At 41.4% G+C, this 20,220-nt stretch overlaps 1 protein-coding gene across 3 annotated transcripts in view; it reads left to right on the top strand.

Annotated features, from left to right (window-relative positions):
• Positions 1 to 20,220, top strand: part of LOC137603077 (helicase ARIP4-like) — a 69,925-nt gene that overhangs the window by 31,650 nt on the left and 18,055 nt on the right. Inside the window, exon 1 of one of the 3 annotated variants that reach the window (XM_068326296.1) lies at positions 9,084 to 9,220. The exons of 1 other annotated variant lie outside the window; for it this stretch is intronic. In XM_068326296.1, the coding sequence (XP_068182397.1) occupies positions 9,217 to 9,220 (4 nt within the window). In that variant the 5' untranslated portion in view covers positions 9,084 to 9,216. Of the gene's footprint in view, positions 1 to 9,083; positions 9,221 to 10,586; positions 10,835 to 20,220 lie in introns of those variants that run through there. One more of the 3 variants, XM_068326288.1, reaches the window with a different exon arrangement.

Genomic DNA, 20,220 nt, shown 5'->3' with positions numbered 1-20,220 from the left:
TGTGTGTGTGTGTGTGTGTGTGTGTGTGTGTGTGTGTGTGTGTGTGTGTGTGTGCCATGTGGGACAGATTTAGGGTTGTGTGCTGCATGTTTTTGGCTCTCTGCTGCTCAGATGAGGCTGTTGTGAGATTTAGTCACATCTTTCATAAGGTGTGTGCACACATCTATTGTACACACGCACACACACACACACACACACACTCCAGAGAGCAGCACAGTAATAGACTGTTAATTAGCCTGTTGCTCCCCTGCCTGTGTGTAGGTGTTGTAATCAGAGTACACGCTCACACTCAAGTTCAAACTGAAGAAAAACAAGTAAACACATTTCCTCCCACAAATTGTACACACTTCTGGTGCTTTAAACAGAAACAAGATGCATCACTCTGCCAACTCGTGTTAAACCTGGAACAGAGGTACACCAGGTGTTGAGCGGCTGATTGTTAGAGTTGTATGTTTTTACATCCACCTTCTAACATGAACATGCGCACAATTAAAGGGAACAGTCTAAGAACTTGATCGGGACTCATGCTCCTCCTAGTTTTATTATGCTTTGACAAGATGACAGCGTTGATTGAAGCTGAATCAAACATTTAAAGTGAAAAGGCAGCGCTGGTAATGAGGAGAATTACACAGTGAATTTCACTTCCACAGCTCATTCGAGCCTTTTATTGCCATCTAATCCGGCACCAGTGGGAAGCTGTTTCCTACAAACAGGCTGTAATAAACCCGCTGTACCTTTGCTCAGCAACAGCCTGCAGACAGACAAAGCTGGCAGCTAGCTGGGAGTAGAGTGGGGGTATTTAGCAGCTGAAAGCCCCCATTACACCGCCCGTTGAAAGCGGGACTGTTGTGCCTTTATTCCTGCTCTCCCTCAGTATAAATGTTACAAAGGCTTAATGGGGGATTTTTTGGGCCAGTAAAAGCTAAAACTGGATGGAGGTGTCACAGCGCTGAATCACACACTCTACTGACATGAGAGGCAAGAAATAGGTTGGACATGATGGGAGGATGTTATTTAGATGTGGTGTTACACGTAGGAGCCACAAGCAAATAACTTCAACAGCAGCTGTAACAGTGAGCAGCTAACTCCATCAAATTAAACAAAAATGTGTTCAAGTAAAGGAGATGGGTTCTGTCAGCTTCTTAGCCTCTGAGAAGGGCTATAGCAACTGTCATGTTGTTATTTAGACTAATAATGTGGTGTTATACAGCACGCCTCCGCTGTTTGTGTGCTATATAAAATCACACATTGGTCGTGTAGCTTTGCCTTGCTTTCTATGTAAACAAACAGTGCCGACTCTCTGTTGAAATGCTCTGTGCAGAAAAATTACACTTCCCTGTTTAAACAATTTCAGAATCATGACAATGAAGCTGTGACATTCTTGAGTGTGTGAAGGACATACTTCAGCTCATCCAAGTTAATCTGATTCTCTTTTGGCTGTTTTTCTGGGATGTTGCGTAATCTGACTTTGTATTTGCTTAAACGATCATTGAATACCTATCTGTCACAATGAAATGAGTCAAGGCCTTTGAATGGATGTCCTTGTTCAAGATGATCAGGTGAGTACATTGATGACTGAATCAGTGTGAGGATGTAATTAAGTAGAAAATAGATGAAGATCATTTGAATTTCAATCTGAATGACAGAAGCAATCGTGATTCCACTTCCTCGTGGAATTAAGATGAATGAATTACCTGCTGTGGTTTGTCGTCCACCATGTTTGTCACATTAGGTGAAAAAACTTCCAGTGCAAAAGTGGATCTCTAGCAACCGCTGTAAGAACTCATTTATATTCTTATGCAGCAAAACACACTCTAGTGTGTGAGAGAGCGACAAGAGAGAGAGAGAGAGAGAGAGAGAGAGCTGATTCAGGGCTGTACAGAGTGACGTGTAGGACGTGACAGAAACACTGGTCTTACCGACCAGGCTGGTTGTAAATGTGAGCATGTCCTGCTACGGTTCAACATCAAGCAGAAAATGACTGAGAAGAACAAGCAGCAACAACAGCAAACAAACACCTGCTGGCTGTTAATGTTACAGCTTTGACCTCATCAGATTCACCTCCATTCCTTCCATTGTGCTTTCCTCCTGGTGTAATTGACATGTTGATTATTCAGTGGTAACTGACTCTGCAGAGGAGGATCACAGATCTGGGTCTCTAGTGGGTGGGAGTCTTTGTCCGAACTGCGCTGAGTGGAGACAAAATGTTGTATTGTTTATCAATTTTAATCCAAGAAGTCCCATTCACCTTCGATGAATGTATTTTTTATTCTTAAGGTTCATCTAACTGAATATTAAAGACAGTGCTGTTTTTGTTTGGTCTGTTTTTGTCCAGGCTTTCTGAAAGCTTATAGTTCTGGGTAGCAAAACAGAAGTTAGGCCAGAAACCATTGGCAGTATAGCCCCAATTAAAGTAGGATGCAAGAAAGTCATGTGAAGAAGGGAAGCTTTCATAAAAGGGCATTTTTTGTTTCTCTTTTGTGAAAGAAAAGTTCAAGATTACATTCATGTGGTTACTCCCATGTGTGAATTCTGGACCAATCACAACAGCTCATTTACCAACAGCCCTGGTCTGCAGACAGGGTCCTGGTGATGTTCTGCACCAGATCTGTCCAAACAGAAGGTGCAGAGTCAGTAAATGATACTGATGCTTCACATTCTCCAGGATGCATCATGATAGGCTGTTAACAGATCTACAGGAGGTCATGTAAAATAAAACAAACCAAAATTTTAATTTTAGCCCACGACTGACTTCACTGCTATGACATGATTTGCAAACACAGTAAAACAATTTTGAGCAGCATTATCTGAATCACATCAGTTTTTAGATGTGTAGAATTTGTGTATCAGTAATTATGATGAAGGTGAAGTCACTTCATGCTTGCAAATACAGATTGGAAGTAATCAGAAAACAATGTAGGCAAGACAGAAGGTGGAGCAGGAAACAGTGTGACTTCATATTGGCTTGAAATTAGAGTGTTTCTGAACACAACAATGTGTCGCTGTCTCTATTGTTGAAAGTTTCTCTCTCCCCCTCTAAGACACACACACACACACACACACACACACACACACACACACACACCAGCTTGAACTAATGCAAGCCAGTAGATTATTTGTATATATTTGTATTGCCTCAAGTATAATTGCTGTGTCATTGTATTAAAGGGTGTGCTGCGCTCCTCGGTCCGCATGGAAATAAAAATGATCCTGTGATTAATTTTGGCACCATTCGTGTGACAAACGTGTGTGTGTGTGTGTGTGTGTGTGTGTGTGTGTGTGTGTGTGTGTTTGTGTTTGTACGTGTGTGTGTCGCATGTCATGAATTCAAACTGTCATTTTTAAATAATGAGATCGTTACACTGGAAATATTTTAACAAGTAATCATGCCAGTCACACCGGCTTCCTTCCACAGAACATCAGTCTTCCTGCTGAAGGAAAGCTGTGTTAACGTCTGATGGGAGAAGGTCCAGTCAGAGTTAATTCGACCTTCTCAGAATCTGGTCTGGACTCATTACACTACATCCTTCCACAGGAATTCAACCATGTGTTCTGGGACGATGTGCCATTTTTAAACTATATACAACTACTGTATATAAAAAATATGCACTACTGCAAGTGGTGTTCACTGAAAGTTGCTCTCTCTTCAAACTTCTTGTTTGTATTTTGCTGGGGTTCTTGTCACTACTGGTAGTATGAGGTGGTACCTACAGGTTGTACATGGAGTCGAGCTCCTCCAGGATGGCACGTCCATACCGACTGTCGTGAGGTTTGCTGTGTCTCCTAACACGATTTCTAGGCCATGGATCAGGTACATAATATGGTTTTGACAAAGCTCAGATGAGAGGTTTAAGTTTTCATGCAGAAGGTGTCTTTCTGGTCAGGTCTGAGTAATGGGAGAATACAACGAATCTTCTGCATATATTTAATATGCAGCCAAGCACAGTCACATCGGCCTGACTTGACTCAAAAGAAGTAAAAACTAAATTATCTTCATTCTTTAAATGCACTTGAGATTTCTGGTCATGAAATAATGAATAGGATGAAAAGAAAAGTCAATATGTGGTTTTAGTAGGTTTTATTTTGGTTAAAACTATTTTTTCCTGTAAAGAATTCAAATGAATAATATTGTTAACAAAAGACAATATTATAAATACTGTCACTTCACCTTCTTAATGAGGAGTCTTCACTCATAATTGATTGCCGACTCCAGGTGTTTTCATGTTTGATATTTTACAGGAGAAAAAATCTCAGAACAAAGCCTGTTGAGTCTGTTGTCTGAAACTTGCAATCATGTCACTCCATCTTCATAAGCAGGTTTAAGTCTTCTGTGTTCCATTGGACCTTTTTGTATAGTCTAAGGCCCCGTCCACACGATGACGGATTTTTAAAAAAACGCAACTTTTTAAAAACTCATCGAAAACGATTCGCGTCCACACGACAGCGTTTTCAAAAAAATCTCCATCCATACGTAAACACACCAGTGCATTTTCGAAGACGGCTATAAGCATGCCAAACCATGTGGTGGCAGTATTGAGTCAAATTTTATCCAATAGGAATCCTCCGTGTTTTGTTGTCACAACACACAGGCCCATAAATATGACGTCACAGCGGTTTTCGTCGCAGGCAAGACGCCAGCGTTTTTTAAAAAGTTGCGGATTCACCGTCCACACGACAACGCAGACCCAGCGTTTTTTAAAAAAATCCACCTTGGCCAGCGTTTTTAAAAAGTTGCGTTTTCGTTCCGGATATCTGCGTTGTCATGTGGATGGAAGGCGTAAACACAACAGAAAAGTTGCGTTTTCAAAAAATCCATCATCGTGTGGACAGTGCCGCAGTCTAAACTGCACATCTGTAACCCACATCACCTCAGTTGTACTTTTTTTTACCGTCGTTGTGACAACTCATTAGACTTGTGCTCAGATTCACACCTGACAGCTACCCAGTACAGCCACGGTTTGACTGTTCTTATGTTGAGGAGGGCTCTTCAAGATGGCCTGTTCCTGTTTGTGTTTGCTTAAATTAGTTCATAAGAAAGACGTGTGTTCTTTTACAAATCTGATATGTGTACCAGGAATAAAGCAAATTGATGCTCAGTATAAATAATCAAACATTTTATGTATTTTGCTTTTCAGTGGGAGAAATTTGGTGCTGACTCATCCTTAGAACACAGTGTGGTCCATTCCCAGAACAGATCTCATGCCCTGTGTTCTTTCTCTAATTTTTGTGTGTGTTGAACAGGACGCATGTACTGTATGTGACATGCTATTGTGATGGATTTGCCAAACTGGACGTGTGTATACATTCAAATGCATCCAGTTCAGCCTGTAGTGGTGAGGATGACTCATCTCTTGGTGGCTCCTCTTAAGTTCAGGTTCTTTATTAACATTATTACCCAATTATTTGTTTCAGTGCAATTCTTATTGCTCTCAGCTAAGCAACAGACCAAGACACACACCTCTTCCTCTCCTCTCTCTCTCTCTGTTGGTCAATCTAGGTCAGGGGTCGGCAACCTTAAACACTCAAAGAGCCAAAAAAACAAAAAAACTTAAATCAAACATGTCGGGAGCCGCAAAAAAATTATCAGCCTTATATGAAAGCAAAACAGGCTATTTTGGCTATATTAGCCTACTATCAAATTCACTAGTCTACAAATGCATAATGAGATTCATGATTATTTTCCATGCAGCGCATCCTGGAGAGAAAGACACACCACGTGACTACGCTGTTGGACCATATTTGGTGCTTTAGGTTTAACATCCATTACTACATTAATGTATTATGTTTTGTTGCATTGATGAACTCCTTAAATCTGCTCCCAAAGGCAGCATATCAACGATTGCTCCTCAATAATCCCCGTTCAGTGTGTGATGGTGATGAACATCTCTGGACTCTCTCAGGGAGGGGTGGTGAGAGAGCTTCGCTGTACTTTCCTGATGAATTCAGTCAGCCTGAGCTCCAATGACAAAACAGTGTCTCCTCTCTTGGAGACTTTTGTTGAGCATATTTAGGTTACGTGTTCTAAACAACCAGTGCTATTCATTCCATCATTTCTTCTTAAGGCTCGTCGGCGTTTACATACCTGCACAACAACGCTGTCTGTTCAATATCGATCACATCACATGACTTATCACGTTTAATTGTTAATGCTGGAGTTGAATTAATGTCCTTGATTTGCTGATTGGTGATGTTACAGTGCTTTCCTTCACTGTCTTTGTGGAGAGAAGCATGTCTTTAATTTTCTGAATTATGTTTTATTTTCGTTATTTTAATGAATGAATCCTTTGTGTAATCATCTGGAGCTATAGTCTGGGGGACTGTTTGTGTGTTGAACCACCTTTCCAAAGTGGTGATTGGTCAGAGAGCAGGCACCACACTGGGAACAGATTTCTGGTATTTAATCAGTAACTTGCAGCATTTCAGAACCTAACTTCGTGAACGACTCGGTTTGTACAGGAAAACAGCATCCGTAAACCATATCGGTAACTCGCTCTATCGCTAACTCGCATGAGTTATCGCTAATACATGAAAACATCGTCTAGTGCCCCAAGGCGCATCTGAGCTATCCTAACAGGTGCCTGACTAAATTTTTAAATGTCACAATAACGTCGACAACATAACAAAACGTAGGAAATTTTCAACAATAAGTTTTGTTTGCAAAGATTTTTAGCTATGAGTAGAATATCTGTATTTTTTAAGGATTAATTTTTAATTTGTGATTAATCTCCAGGGAGGCGCTAAACAGCTGCACGCAGCTCCGGAGCCGCGGGTCGCTGACACCCGATCTAGGTTATGTAAACAGTGAAGTGTGAGCTTCCCTTCCTCACAAGAGGAGGCGTGGTTAGAGATCAGCTCTGTCATATTAAGGCAAAGGTGTGGGGGTTGAGGGTCAGTGTGTTTGTATGTTGCCAGGCAGTCACGCCTCCTCATATCTCCTCCCCCACTTGGCTCCTTTGCCCTTCCCCCATGCACAGGAGAAATGTGGGTTAGTGTGTACAGCCATGTGAGCCTGGCCTCTTGTCTTCCGGTGTGTGTGTGTGTGTGTGTGTGTGTGTGTGCATGCGTGTGTGTGTGTGTGTGTGTGTGTGTGTGTGTGTGTGTATAGGGTGATCTGGGAGGAATAAGTCCACACCACCAAGTGAGGCTTTGAAGGGTCTTTGGGTTCACAGTCTTGTTTTGAACCGGGCTGCTCCTGTGACAAATGTTTGTTGTTTCCTGTTGTTTTTTTAATGTTTGTTATTTCCTGATTAGTTTTTCACTGAGATGTTTCATCTATCTAATGGTTTTTGTCATTATTTCACTCTGTTTTTCTTCTTTTATCACTGTTCCTCCTCCTCTTTTGTAGATTTTCAGTTACATGTTCTCTACCTGTGAGCAACATTTAGATACATTTTCTGACGTATCCCTCCATATTTCTGTCTCCACAAATTAAGATTACATTTAGAATATTTTACATTTTTATTTTTTATTATTCAGCTGACCCACTGAATGGGTTTAGCCCACCACTCAAAGTTTGCCCACCCTGATGGAAAAAATAAAACATCTCAATCAATCACAGCTGCTTCTCCTTTTTTCTAACCTTTTTTTTTTCATTTTATCTTTACATTTTCAGTCAGTGTATTATCATTTCATATCCTGTAGTCAAAACCATCAAAGACCTCATAACATGTGCTTTTCTTTTAATGATTTGCTTTGTTACTAATTTGGGCACAAATTTTTAATTTCCAAGAACCACTTTTATGTAATCAGGATATATCAGTGTTCCTGCTGAGGAAGAAGACGGCTGTTTGTTGTTGAGAAATGTTGTTCATTCATTCAGAGAACTGAACCAAACTGAGAATTCGGTTTGGTAAATTTTCAAAAACAAGACCAGAGAAAACAACCTGCATATTTTTAACATGTACAGCATCACACAGCCCCAAAATAAAATAAAATCGAACTAAATATGTCCATCACTGTCTGATTACATCATCTGAAAACTGAATACAGTGATGTTGCCTCTGCTGTAGAACCATATCTTTTCTTTAGCCTATAATTTAAAATTACCAAGACATGATGTGACGCAGAATGATGTTCTGTGCCTCATGGTTCACATCCTTTCTTCTCTTGTCTCCCTATCAAATCACGGTTTTATCACCATACTGTCAGATTTTCTTATTTTGAATAACATTTTATTTCCGAGGTTTGATTATCGAAACATTCCAGGAAAACAGACAGGGGCGGCAGTGGCTCAGCGGTAGAGCAGATGTCTTGAAGACAGATCGCCCAGCCATCAGTGGATCGATTCCCGCTCCCACCATAACATCCGGAGTGTGAGCTGACGGTGGGAGGCGTCAGGCCACCTCCCAGCCACAAGGGCGCCCTTGAGCGAGGCGCCCTTGAGCAAGGTGCCGTCCCCCCTACAAGCTGCTCTATTGGGGCGCACTCCAAGAGGCTGCTGCCCGTCACTCTGCCCCCCAATGTACAGCTTGATGTTGTGTATTGTGTGTGTACTAACTGCATGCTTACAGGCCCCCTTGTGTGCTGTGGTTGTTTCAGGGGCCTGTACATACTGTGAAAAACTAACACAAAAATGTAACAATGTACACCTGAGTGACAAATGTAATTTCCCCAATGGGATCAATAAAAGTGTATCTTCTTCTTCTTTTTCTTGTTCTTCAAATCAGGCAAATCAAGAGAGGCAGTGGCACATGATCGATCATCAGTTTCTTCCCTTCCCATTCACTTTCTTCCCCCTCTCAGCCTCTTTTCCTCTCTACCCCATCTGTACGTCTTTTGGTGCTTGAACTCATTACCCCGTTACCTAAAGCCAGCCTCTGTGGAGGGGCGTGGTCTGCTGACATCACAATCTGTGTCACTCAGCTGGGGGAGGGGAGAACAAGTGAGGGAGGAGGAGCAAGACAGGAAATGCAACAGAAACAGAGGGGGATTCCTACACGCAGCAGGCCGGAGCAGCTTTTAAGTGACTCATTGTTTTGTAATTGTCCCAATGGCCTTCTGTTCTCAGTGGAGCGCCGGGAAAGCTGCAAGACAAGACTATAGCTAGATTTAAAGTCTCACGCGCAAATTTCCACACAGTTAGAAGATGACCCTGGGTGAGTGTGTGGCAGCATGAAGGAGGAGCTCACACCAGCTGGAGTACGTTTGTTTCAGTGGAAGTGGAAGGGTATGGATCTCTCACCAGAATAGGAGGCAAAACATATTCAGCCACAGAACATGGGTGAGTTGCCTAACATTTTTTGTTGTTGTTGACTGACTGGTTCATTGTTTGAGAGGCTACTTTGCAGCTTTACACTATTGTCTTTTTAGTGGATGAATGCAGGTAAAATGTAGCTCTCTATCACACTGACCTATATGTGATGCAGTGCCAAGTCTAAGGCAGAGCAGAGCTCCGAGGTTTCATAATGCATGTGATGAAATTGATGCAGGACTTGTCCCCTAAAGATTCACCCTGGTCTGATACACAAAAATATTTACATGCGCTGAATATTTTTCTTCTTGAAAATTTTATCTGAGAAATTATAAGTTGCTGTTTCTAGAAGTCTGGATTTTTCTTTTTTGTCTTTAATATATGTAAAAGTTTCCTCCAGTCTCCAGGCACAGTAATGAGACTTTAAAATCAAGTGGAGAGTGATGTTCTCTCAGTCCTCAGGAAACCCAAACACACTGGATGAATCGGCCGTAGAAAAAGTTTCCTCTGTAAACGACTCTATGCTATATAATCCTGTCTGCTGGTGTGCTTCTGTTCAACAGTTAAGTAACAGCTAACAGCGATGACTAAATTAATGTCGTCTGTCAGTCCTGATAAAGTTTCAAGCAATTTGATGTCTTAGAGGTATTCATTACACATTGTCAGAAATGTGATCAAAAATGGGAAGAAAAGCTGGACAGTTTGACACAGCAGATCCGAGACAAAGTTTAGTAACTGATCTTTAAATGAACCGGGTTAGGGCACACGCAGGTTTCCTCTACCTGTGTGAGTGTGAAAGCGTTACCGTGTGGTTTTCATTCCAGCTGGATTATGAGACTCTTAAGACTTGTGAGGTTTTTGGGGCTTCGGGGACCTTGACACAGAATTCAGAAGCTGTGTTACTACTCTTTGTCCTTCATTCAGCTGCACAGACACACGGACAGAGACACACAAACACACAAGCTGAACTTCTATGTTATATGGGTTCCGCTTTAGGTGTGTGGAAACATGTAGAAATAAAAAGAGTATTTTCATTGAGGAGGTGTTGGTGAGGTGTAACTACAAGCACGTGGTTGGAGTTCATGTTTTTTCCATTTAAATGACAAACATTCAGACGTTTGAAGCCACACGTGTTTCCAGAATCATATTTTTTCCTCTCGGACACAGAAACATTCAAAGAGACAGCATAAATGCGTGGGTGGTCGCTTTTGTAATGCTGTCCCGTGAGTTTTATGGAGCTTTTTTTTATTTTTTTTTATATAAACTAGTGCCGGTCGTCCGTGTGAGTCCCCCTTCGGTGGGACGCCGGCTCCAGCTTGAAGGGTTATGTAAGTGTTTGAGCGGCCAGCCCTCCTGCCTGCAGCTGCCTCACATCGCTTCTTACTAGAGAGGAGCATTCAGAACCAGTGAATCTGTCTGTCAGGCAACAAGTCTGAGATTGTTACGGTTTAAGAAGGGTTTGGAAGCAGACACATCAACTTTTTTAAAAAAAACAGCTTTCCTTTTTGAGAGGCAGGCGTTTCAGAGTTGGACAGGGAGTCAGAGCGCAAGAGTTCAGAAGACGAACAAGCAAAGCAGAGAAGACCAGCTCTTCTCTTTAGGTGATAACAATGCTGCTCCTGGACGAGTCGGAGTCATTTACAGGTAGGTGATGATATCATTACCCTTGTGACAGCATGGGCAAGAAAATGACTCCTGAACCTTGAAGACAGGGGTGGAAAGTTTTCTGAGATGTGGGGCATTGGAAGAAGCAGTTAGGGGCTGTAAAAGGTTTGAGATGCGACAACGGAATCTTTATCTTATGATGAACGTTAGGGAAAATTTGTGAGACACGACTGGAGCGAAAGGAGGACACGATGAGCAGAGAAACATTTGGAAGTGTCCTCAACGATGCTTGTGAAGTTACTTAACATAGTTGTATAACACTGGATCCATACCTACTTAAGAATGCAGGTCAATCCTTCTACATTTTCTGTACCTCTGTCTCTTCATAGTCTCTCTCCTCTCGTCTCTCGTTCATTCCTGCCTTCGCTGTGTCCTCTTTGTCGTTTTTTCCTACCGTCCAATCTGCCACCAGCCATGTTTCATCCGGTCTCTCTCTCCCAGGCGTGTTTTGTCTGTTCGTTGTCCTGTTGTTATCTTGGACCCACCCTCCTATTGGCTGTTTCTACGGTTACTTAAACCAATGCTGGGGTGTGATTGGTGGGTCTGTGCAGGATTTGGCCATGCTGGAACTGTGAGCATGTGGAGCAAGGAAAACATGTTTCATCAGACCAGTAGGTTAGGGGGGTAAGCTCGCAAGGCGGCAGACGAGGACAGGGCCTCGCCGCAGCCGGCCAGGAGTCCTTTTAAATAAAGTGCTTTATTAAAGGGTACTTATCATGTTAGTAAGTATTTGTATATTTAGTTATGCATTTTCTTGCTTTGATTCTGTATCCCTGATCGATCTTGTATTTCAAGAGCAGTCTGTAGATTATATGATAATAATTAAGTGGTGTCCACATCCGCTTAAGATGCACACGTTAGTTTTTCTGCACATAAATCATTTTAAATGAATGAGTTGAAGGGACATGTTATCTAAAACTTCTGTCAAACACTCTGTACCAAGTGTCTACTCTCTTAAATGCATAGACTCACAAAGAATATTAGATAATCAGATGGATTAAGGTCATTCAACTGGTTTTGTCAGTAGATAATAATAGAGGTTGTTCCTTAAAGACACTTTCGGTTAGCTGTGTGAGCTTAGAACAAATATTCAGTGTAGGTGCCCATCAGTGTTGACCTATAAAGCGAAAGTGTTTCATTCCTAATCCAGAAAAACAAGGCAATTAAAACAGTTAAACCAGTGAAGACAGATAAAGTTTGAACCTCAGTAAACCAAATTCATGTAACATGTTCTATTATTTGAAACCAGATAAGTCTGAAAAGGACAGCCATTAATTATTCAACACCTCTGTTCTTACTGTTCAGTGATATTATGAAAAGCAGCCACCATCGTTTTGGATTGACTCTGGGTACACGGTGTTCCGCTGCATCTGCCTCTCACAGTGTTCCTGTTCTTCTACAGAAACATTCTCAGTAACCAATCAGAGAAGCAACTGATGCTGGGATGACCCCCAGTGTGTGGAAACACTGTGAAAAGAGACACTAGATTCCTTGTAATTGCTGCAAGCTTGTCAGGTTGAGCAATGATAAAACCGAAAAGAACACTGAGTCATTGTGCATGTTATTAATGTGAGTTTATGAACTCCTTTAATGCATGTCGACGGGAGAAAAGGGTATTATCTTGGAAAGAGAAAAGTGTGCCAGCGTAACAGCGGGGGCAGCACAACTGGCGCTGATGCTTGTCTCAGCTGCGACGACTCTGGGGAGCAGAGATTGGTGTTGGGGCACAGAAACAGGCTGTCCGGTTCCGACCGACTCTGGGTCTCAGGCCGAGCACGTGTCGTGCTGGTTTCATAACGCCACAGCGCAGGGAGGGTGCAGGCTTCGCCAGACCGGCCACATGGCTCTCAGTCCCACAGCCCAAACGCCGACTGTGCTACAGGTTGGAGCTTTTGAACTCTTGACTTCTTCTATCACATCATATTGCCGCTCTTTGTTCTCCTTCAAAGTTAACATCGTCCTTGTATAAACTGTCTTTGTTGCTCTTTCTTTTACCTTCCTGCTGCACTGAGCTGCTCACAACACGTCAGTTTGTTCTCCCCCCCTCTGCCTTTTTTTTCTTTCTATTTGTCTTACATCTCTTGACCTTTACATTCTCTTCAATCATAGTCTTATCCCCTGTAAGTACAGATTTGATGTGGGTGTGTGTAGGTCCTCTGTAGTCAGGCACCTTCATCCCTCCTCTTCATCCTCCTCTGCAGCAGCAGTGACACACTGGCCTATAAACAGAGTGCCGCCTCACGCCACCCATCTATCTCCATCTCATAGTCATCACCTCTCCATTGCCTTTCTCTGACTGTGTTCAGTCTTCATGACATTTATCCCTCACTGTGTCATTTCCCTGACACACACACACACACACACACACACACACACACACACACACACACACACACACACACACACACACACACACACACACACACACACACACACACAGGCAGTGGGAAGGTTTCATGACTCACCTGCCTCCCTGTAATGAAGGTTCCCTAATAACCCATTCAGGTCAGTCTGTTACAGAAGCGGTGTGTGTGTTTGTTGTGTGTTTTCCTCCATCCAAGCCATGTAAACCATCCAAATCTTGATATTGTTTTGCGCTGAGTGGTTTTTAGTTGTGATATCTTTTACTGAACACATAATTCTTTGCAGTTTATCATCCTGATCACACTTTGCACAAGATTGTTGAAAGGTGAAATATATGGCTGCAGCTCAATCAAACCCTCCTATCTTGTCGTCGATTTGTCGATTGATTTATCAATCTTTTTATTTGACATTTTGTATTTGCCCTGTTTACCTGTTTGCTGTCATGACAGTCTGTCTAACTGCATCATGCTGACATTTTACTTGTTGCTGCAGTTTGGAAAACAGATTGTTGCAGGAACAGACAGAAAATGACAGGAGAGCAGAAACGGCACACGTGTGTCCGTCTGCGTACATTGTGAGGCCGTGTCTACATCTTCTTTTAATGTGTTTGTCTGGGTCTGCCAGCTCCAGCTGAAGGTACACCTGTGTGTGTGTATACAGGACGTTGAGTTCTTGTGATCATGATGGTTGTGTAACAGCCAGAGGCAGCGGTTACATAAGCATCCCCCCCTTGTCTGAACAGCCACGGCATCGGTGGCCTGACGTTCTGTCGGCGAGCAACTTGCACTGAGACGGATTCTGTGTGTCAGCAAACACTAAACTAAATGAAGCAGCCATGTCATTTTGCGCCGCACAAAAAGAATTAAATCGTATACCATGACCTCAGCCCTCTTTAACTCCTTCATCTTCATTTGTTAGCATCTCCATCATTTAGTATTTTGGTAGTTTGACCCCCTTTTGACATTTTACCAAAAGCAACATTCAAATGCTGCTGGATTATTATTATTTTTAATTACTTTTGTGTTTTTTCCATCATGACATTATTTATTAGGAACGCATATCCTTTCCTCATTTTGTCTTAAGAAATACAGGAAGAATATTGTTCTCCAACACAAACGTATTCCCTCAGTTCTCCACATATTATTGCATGAAGGTGTTGAGCAGTCAAGTAAATTAACTTAGAACCACAGCATCCTGTTTGTTGCAGTTCTTTCAGTGAAATGTTTTGTTACTTATACAAATTTATATTTATTTATATTTATATATACCGTTGCTCATGTTAATTCGAGTCGTATCTGTCTTTTGACCTACAACAGTAAACAAATACACCATACAGGAAAGATCCAGAACATTTCAGCCCATTAGTCTTTTATTATATTTTTAATATGATGTCATCCCTCTGTAAAACATTATCAGCCTCCCTTACAAAAGTAGCAGTCACCACCTTTTTAGGCAAACCGATATAATTACAGCTCTTACTGACATATGCCTAAAGGACTTCTGCCCTGACAGGTATTATTATGTGTTTTATGTCCGTAAAAAAGATATTACGTAAGGAGGACGCAGCAGCACTGTGAGCACGCTCAGACACACACCTGACCAACGTGGAGGGAGGGCAGACAGGTAAGGTGGGGGAGGTTGAACATAACCAGCTAAGATGGTAACAGGAAGGCATTGAGAAGACGGGCAGAGAAAAGGCAGATGAATGGAGACGTGTGAAGGAGTAGTGGAAAAAAGGACGCTTAAATCCAGAAAAGCACTGCGAGGTAACGTAGGAAGAGACGGATTAGGAGGAGGTGTTGGCAGGTGGATGCAGAGCAGAGCCAGCTCAAGCCTTCACATGGCCGAAGAAGAACTGGAGTGGAGCACTGCTTCCAACAGCGAACATGTTGTCCATCGATCATTAATGTGTTTCTTACGTTATTTGAATGTCGGTCTGACATCCAGTATTCATTTGGACTTAAACATCGGTACTCTGCACCGAGAGGAATAGAAGACAGAGGATGTGTAGAGGCAAAGAGGACAGGACCATTACAAGCTGGAGAAATCGTTCTAAATTTAATTAATCAGGATTGGTCTATGATGGGGTCGTGAACGCGGACTTGATGTCTGTTGGACTTCATTTTGTCAAAAAGCTTATTTTTTCTGACTGGATTGGATTCACTCAGAACTGAGTTTCATCTGAACTCAATCATTAAGGATCACTTTTATTCTGCTACAACATATGGAATCTTAGTTTTACAAGGATGCAAATGAATGAACAGAAAATGGGGAGATCATAAAAATAAACTGCTGTTAAAAGTTACAAATACTAGAATATTAAATTACTTGACTCTTTAGGTTTACTGTAAACATTTAAGCAGCTTTAAACACCATCTACAGAATATCAAGATATCATCCCGAATAAAAATGTTTCTTATCTTTGGCTTGTCAAAGAACTGTTGTACAATTCTTTTTCTGCTGTTACAAAACAGTTATTAATTATATCTTCTAGTAGAGATTGTGCTAAATTGATTCTCCTGTTGATACTGAAATAAGTGTTTTGGGGTGGCTTTTTTTTTAAACCTAAATAGTTGGATTAATGACATTAGTGTTCTGTTACACTGAGCTCTGGATCAGTTCGTTTCCCAGCTACTTCCTGGAATCCCATCTGTGGGATAACTGGACCGTTTGTCATTTACATGTTTGCTTAAGCTTTTTCTGGTGCGTTGTAGTAAAGGGTTTTATCTATTATCTGCCTATGTAAATGTAAATATGAACATGACAAAGACTGTCCACGTCTGACCTTTTATTATTTGTTAATCTGTTTTTCTAACAAGGAAGTATGGTTAAATGACAAAGGTGGGTCTGGTATGTAGGTCAAGCACTCAGGACCTCATGTTTCCTACGCGGCTGGTTCTGAGAGCGTCTGTCCCTGCTCGCCCTCAGTTACCAGAATTCAGGATTCATGAATGCAAATAAATCTCCTGTTGATACATGAGATGTGTTTTTCTAGCGTGCCCTTGAATGTCTTGTTGTATAACGGGTTTGTCATGACCTAAAGACACCAGCTTGAAAAGAGCGAGTCTGTGTTTTCATGTTTCACAACCAGTAATGTGATATTCTTCTCTGATTGGCAAATCTGGATGTCAGAGTTGTAAAATGTTTCATGGTGGTTTTCTTGGATGTCAAATTAATTTTCACAGCGGGACAAAAAACTGAAATATAAAGCCCTGCTTTCATTTCTCGTGCAGCCATTCAGAGATAGTCCTTCCTTTATGCAGTCCTATTGGTCACTGATCACTATCCTTAATTAGCTTAGTCATGATTCAGATTCTTCACAGACATGATAAAAAAAATTATTGACTACATAAGTATTGACTATATATATATATTCCTGTTCCTTCTCGGTAAAGGTGTGCCACATTCCAGCTATCTCTGTCAGTTAAAGGTCAAATTAAACGTCCTGAAACTCCCTTCGTAGATCACAGATCTAGCTAGAGCTGCTGCTCTTTGGGTCAGGGCTTGTAGATCTCCACCAAACAAGATTGCAGTAATTAATAGAAAGTATGAAGTAGGTGTCGCCATCCAGGGACAGACATTCAAATGTTGTTGATAGAGCAACTCCTGAGCGCATACACAAAACACATGTGAAGCTGTTCATCATTGCTGTGTGAAAACATCAGGAAGAGATTTGCCAGCCTAGAAAAGAGCATATGAAGCTGTGAATATATCCAGAGAAGGTTTAAAAGCTCTCACACCTAACAGTGCTGCAAATTTATCATACGACATGGGTGTTGATGGGAGAAGTTGTGTTAATACATTTAGTTTTGCATTGTGTTTGGTTTCACTGTGGTTTTAATCTTTCCTGTGGTCTTTCAGTTCGGTGAATCTCTAGCAGGAGACATTTGCAGGAGACATTTGCAGCTGCTTATGGCATTTCTTCAAGACATTTTGGCTGTATTCTCACACATCAGACGTCAAAATGAAATATTTTCAGTTCTTATGCCACGCAAACATCGTTGCAATTGTGTTTCTTTATGTTCGTGCTTTTCTGCTTCATCTCATTGCGGTCTGACTTTGTCTGTTCGTCCGTCCACCAAATGACAGCAGTTGCAAATAGAAAGATGAAGGAAAAAAGCACATAACTCGTCCGGCAAAGGGGACCAAAATGAGATGATGACCTTGAAAATCTAGGTCAAGGTCAAATCTTGTCTTTATACCTTTTTAGGAACACATCCCTGAAACCTGATGAGATACAATCACAAAACAAAAAGCAACATTTTCTGGAAGACAGAGGCACAAAAATGTGATGATCTAGCGGGATGTTGCAGTCTCTGACTGCCTTGTTGAGACTGAGACTGAGGCCGAGCAACAAATGATTCAACAACTAATGCTCATAATACTTAGGAGTTTTTCTAATGATGTGAGCAGGCACCAGATGAGGGATTTAAATTAAATTTGTTGTGGAAGCTGCTAGTCTGGAAGCTGCAGGTCCTCAAATTCCCCAACCTCGTGTTAAACAGCAAGAATTTGCCTGAAATCTGTTTGCAGAGACTACAAGAAGTCACCTCTGTAGATTTAACCTGAAGGAGACATATAAAACATTTCAATGTACCGGAATTAGTTAATACTTAAATTATTTTTGTCATTTCCTTCATTCTCAAACACAGAAATAATCAGAAATTTGACTCATGATAATCACCTGTCAAAACAATGCTGTCAGCTGTTAAAATAATGTCTACAAAAAAGTCATATTGAGAAAGTTGGAGAGTTTAACTAAATTAATATATTAGAGTATGGAGTGATTCATTAGTTGTATAATGTATTTTTGCATTTGAGTGTGTGTTTTATAGTCTTCCCCTGTTAGGTGACTGTGATGCAGTTAAACTTCCCAACTTGGATGTCTAAGTCTGCAGAAGATAAAACTGTAATGAAATGGTATGTTTCTTTTTTGATTTGAACCCCACTAAACTTTTTTAAAAGAGTCTCAATGATTCATTTAGTTTTCAAAATTGAATTAAATCCTGACAAAGTCGTACAATGAAGGAAATAAGTTGAACTCCTGACACATGAACACAAGCCAGCAGCTTGGAGTCAGCCTGACGCTACACGAGGTTCTCTTCCAACAACTACTGATGTACTTCTGTGGTTGGACCGTTGAAGTGGTTGTTGCTCTGTCTCCAGCTTTGTGCTAATGGCCTCCTCTCATTAATCTTTAGTGGAAACAGAAATCTGTTACAGTATTATCGGTTCATAAGAGGAAATGAGTGAGCATCTCTAGGGCTGTAGTACTGGAATTAATTTTAGTAGTCATGTAATGCGTTTAAAAGAAACCAAACTGGGGGTTTTTTGTTTTTGTTCTCAAATGCATTTTATGGCAAACAAAGCTCATTTTAATTCCAACTAAAGGGATGGAAATTACACAGTGACAAGTGATCTACACAGGAGGCTATCCCTCTGTCTTTATAATTTTTTATGGAAAACTGAATAAATTGGATAAATGTCTACATCTCAATTGTACCAAATCATCCGGGAACAGGGTGACTGGATGCTAGCTGTGGTCACATGGTGTTTTAATCAACTTATTAAATCAAGTCAAGTAACTTTACATGAAGACAGGATTGATCTCTCTCTCGTCCTCCCCCTCGCTCTCCCTCTCTTTCCGTCTTCCTATGTCTGTCTCTATCCGGTGAATAATTCCTGGACATGTTGTCCTCTTGACCTAAGCAGGAAAAAGAGCCCTGCTTCCCAGAATGTGTCTTTGAGTGTGTGTCACCACCATGTTTTTTTAATGTGAATGTAGTTTTGACCGCATCTCTCTCTCTCTCTCTCTCTCTCTCTCTCTCTCTCTCTCTCTCTCTCTCTCTCTCTCTCTCTCTCTCTCTCTCTCTCTCTCTCTCTCTCTCTCTCTCTCTCTCTCTCTCTCTCTCTCTCTCTCTCTCTCTCTCTCTCTCTCTCTCTCTCTCTCTCTCTCTCTCTCTCTCTCTGAATGATGACTTGCTCCTATCTGTCCTCTCTCTTTTCCTATTTACGTCCTCGGTAACTCGTTTTGCTTACTGTGACGTTGAGCCTCTCTGCATTTCAGGAATTGTTATATAACTGTTCTATAAACTAATGTGGGTGGGAGGTGAAACCAGACGATAGGGTAAGTGCGAGAGTGTCAAATCTAATCTGGTTTAAACATTTGAAAACAACGACAGTACTTCTCTTTGCTGATGAAGTTTCCTTGATGGTAGTGACGGATGCACGCATTAGTGTCTGTTTTGGTGCACATCGGCATTCGAATCATTTTGTCTGAATTGTGTTTCTCCAATTAATTTTAAATCAAGATTTACGGATTCATTTACATTATAATGGAAATCTACTTGCTAAAGGCTAAAACTTGCTAACTGGTGCTAAAGCTAAAGTGTTGATCCCAGCACCACCAGCATGTGTTACTTATGAATTGTTGTCAGTTTTTGGACTGTAAGTGTTAGCATTCTGCTGCCTGAGCAGAAGCTTGAAAGTCTTCAATGTTTTCTAATATCTGAATTCATTTGATTTTAATTTAACGCTCGTCAGTGTTAAACTAATCTGATATTACGTTGAACTCAGATCAACCGATTGTAAATGCAGCTCTGAGACACATAAACCTTCCGGCTCACTAACAGACTGGGACCGGCTGGTGTCATTATCAGCCGCTCACTAGAAGTTGTTTTCCCAGCTCTCTTTAGTCATATCTAGCCTCAGCGCCGCACTAACTCACTGAGTCGTGTGTTGAACTAAAAAAATCACGTGTGTGTTGTCAGTTTGTCCTCATTTGTCCACTCATCCTGGGCAGATCTCGGCCTGGGCTGGCCTACACTGGTGTTTGTGTGCCTGCAAATGCTCGTGTGTGGTTTTATGTGTGTAAATGTGTGTCAGTGTTTTTGTCCAGTCGAGTTTCATAAGACGTCAGTATTTATGATCCAGGTCTTACGTAAGTCTCAGATCTGGTTCAGTGTGTCTTCGCCAGGCCAACTGTGAGAGAGAGGAGGAGG

This window comes from Antennarius striatus, chromosome 2, assembly GCF_040054535.1.
Source record: "Antennarius striatus isolate MH-2024 chromosome 2, ASM4005453v1, whole genome shotgun sequence".
NCBI lineage: Eukaryota > Metazoa > Chordata > Actinopteri > Lophiiformes > Antennariidae > Antennarius > Antennarius striatus.
Note: the sequence above shows the minus strand (reverse complement) of the source record. Positions and strands in the feature narration are given on the sequence as shown.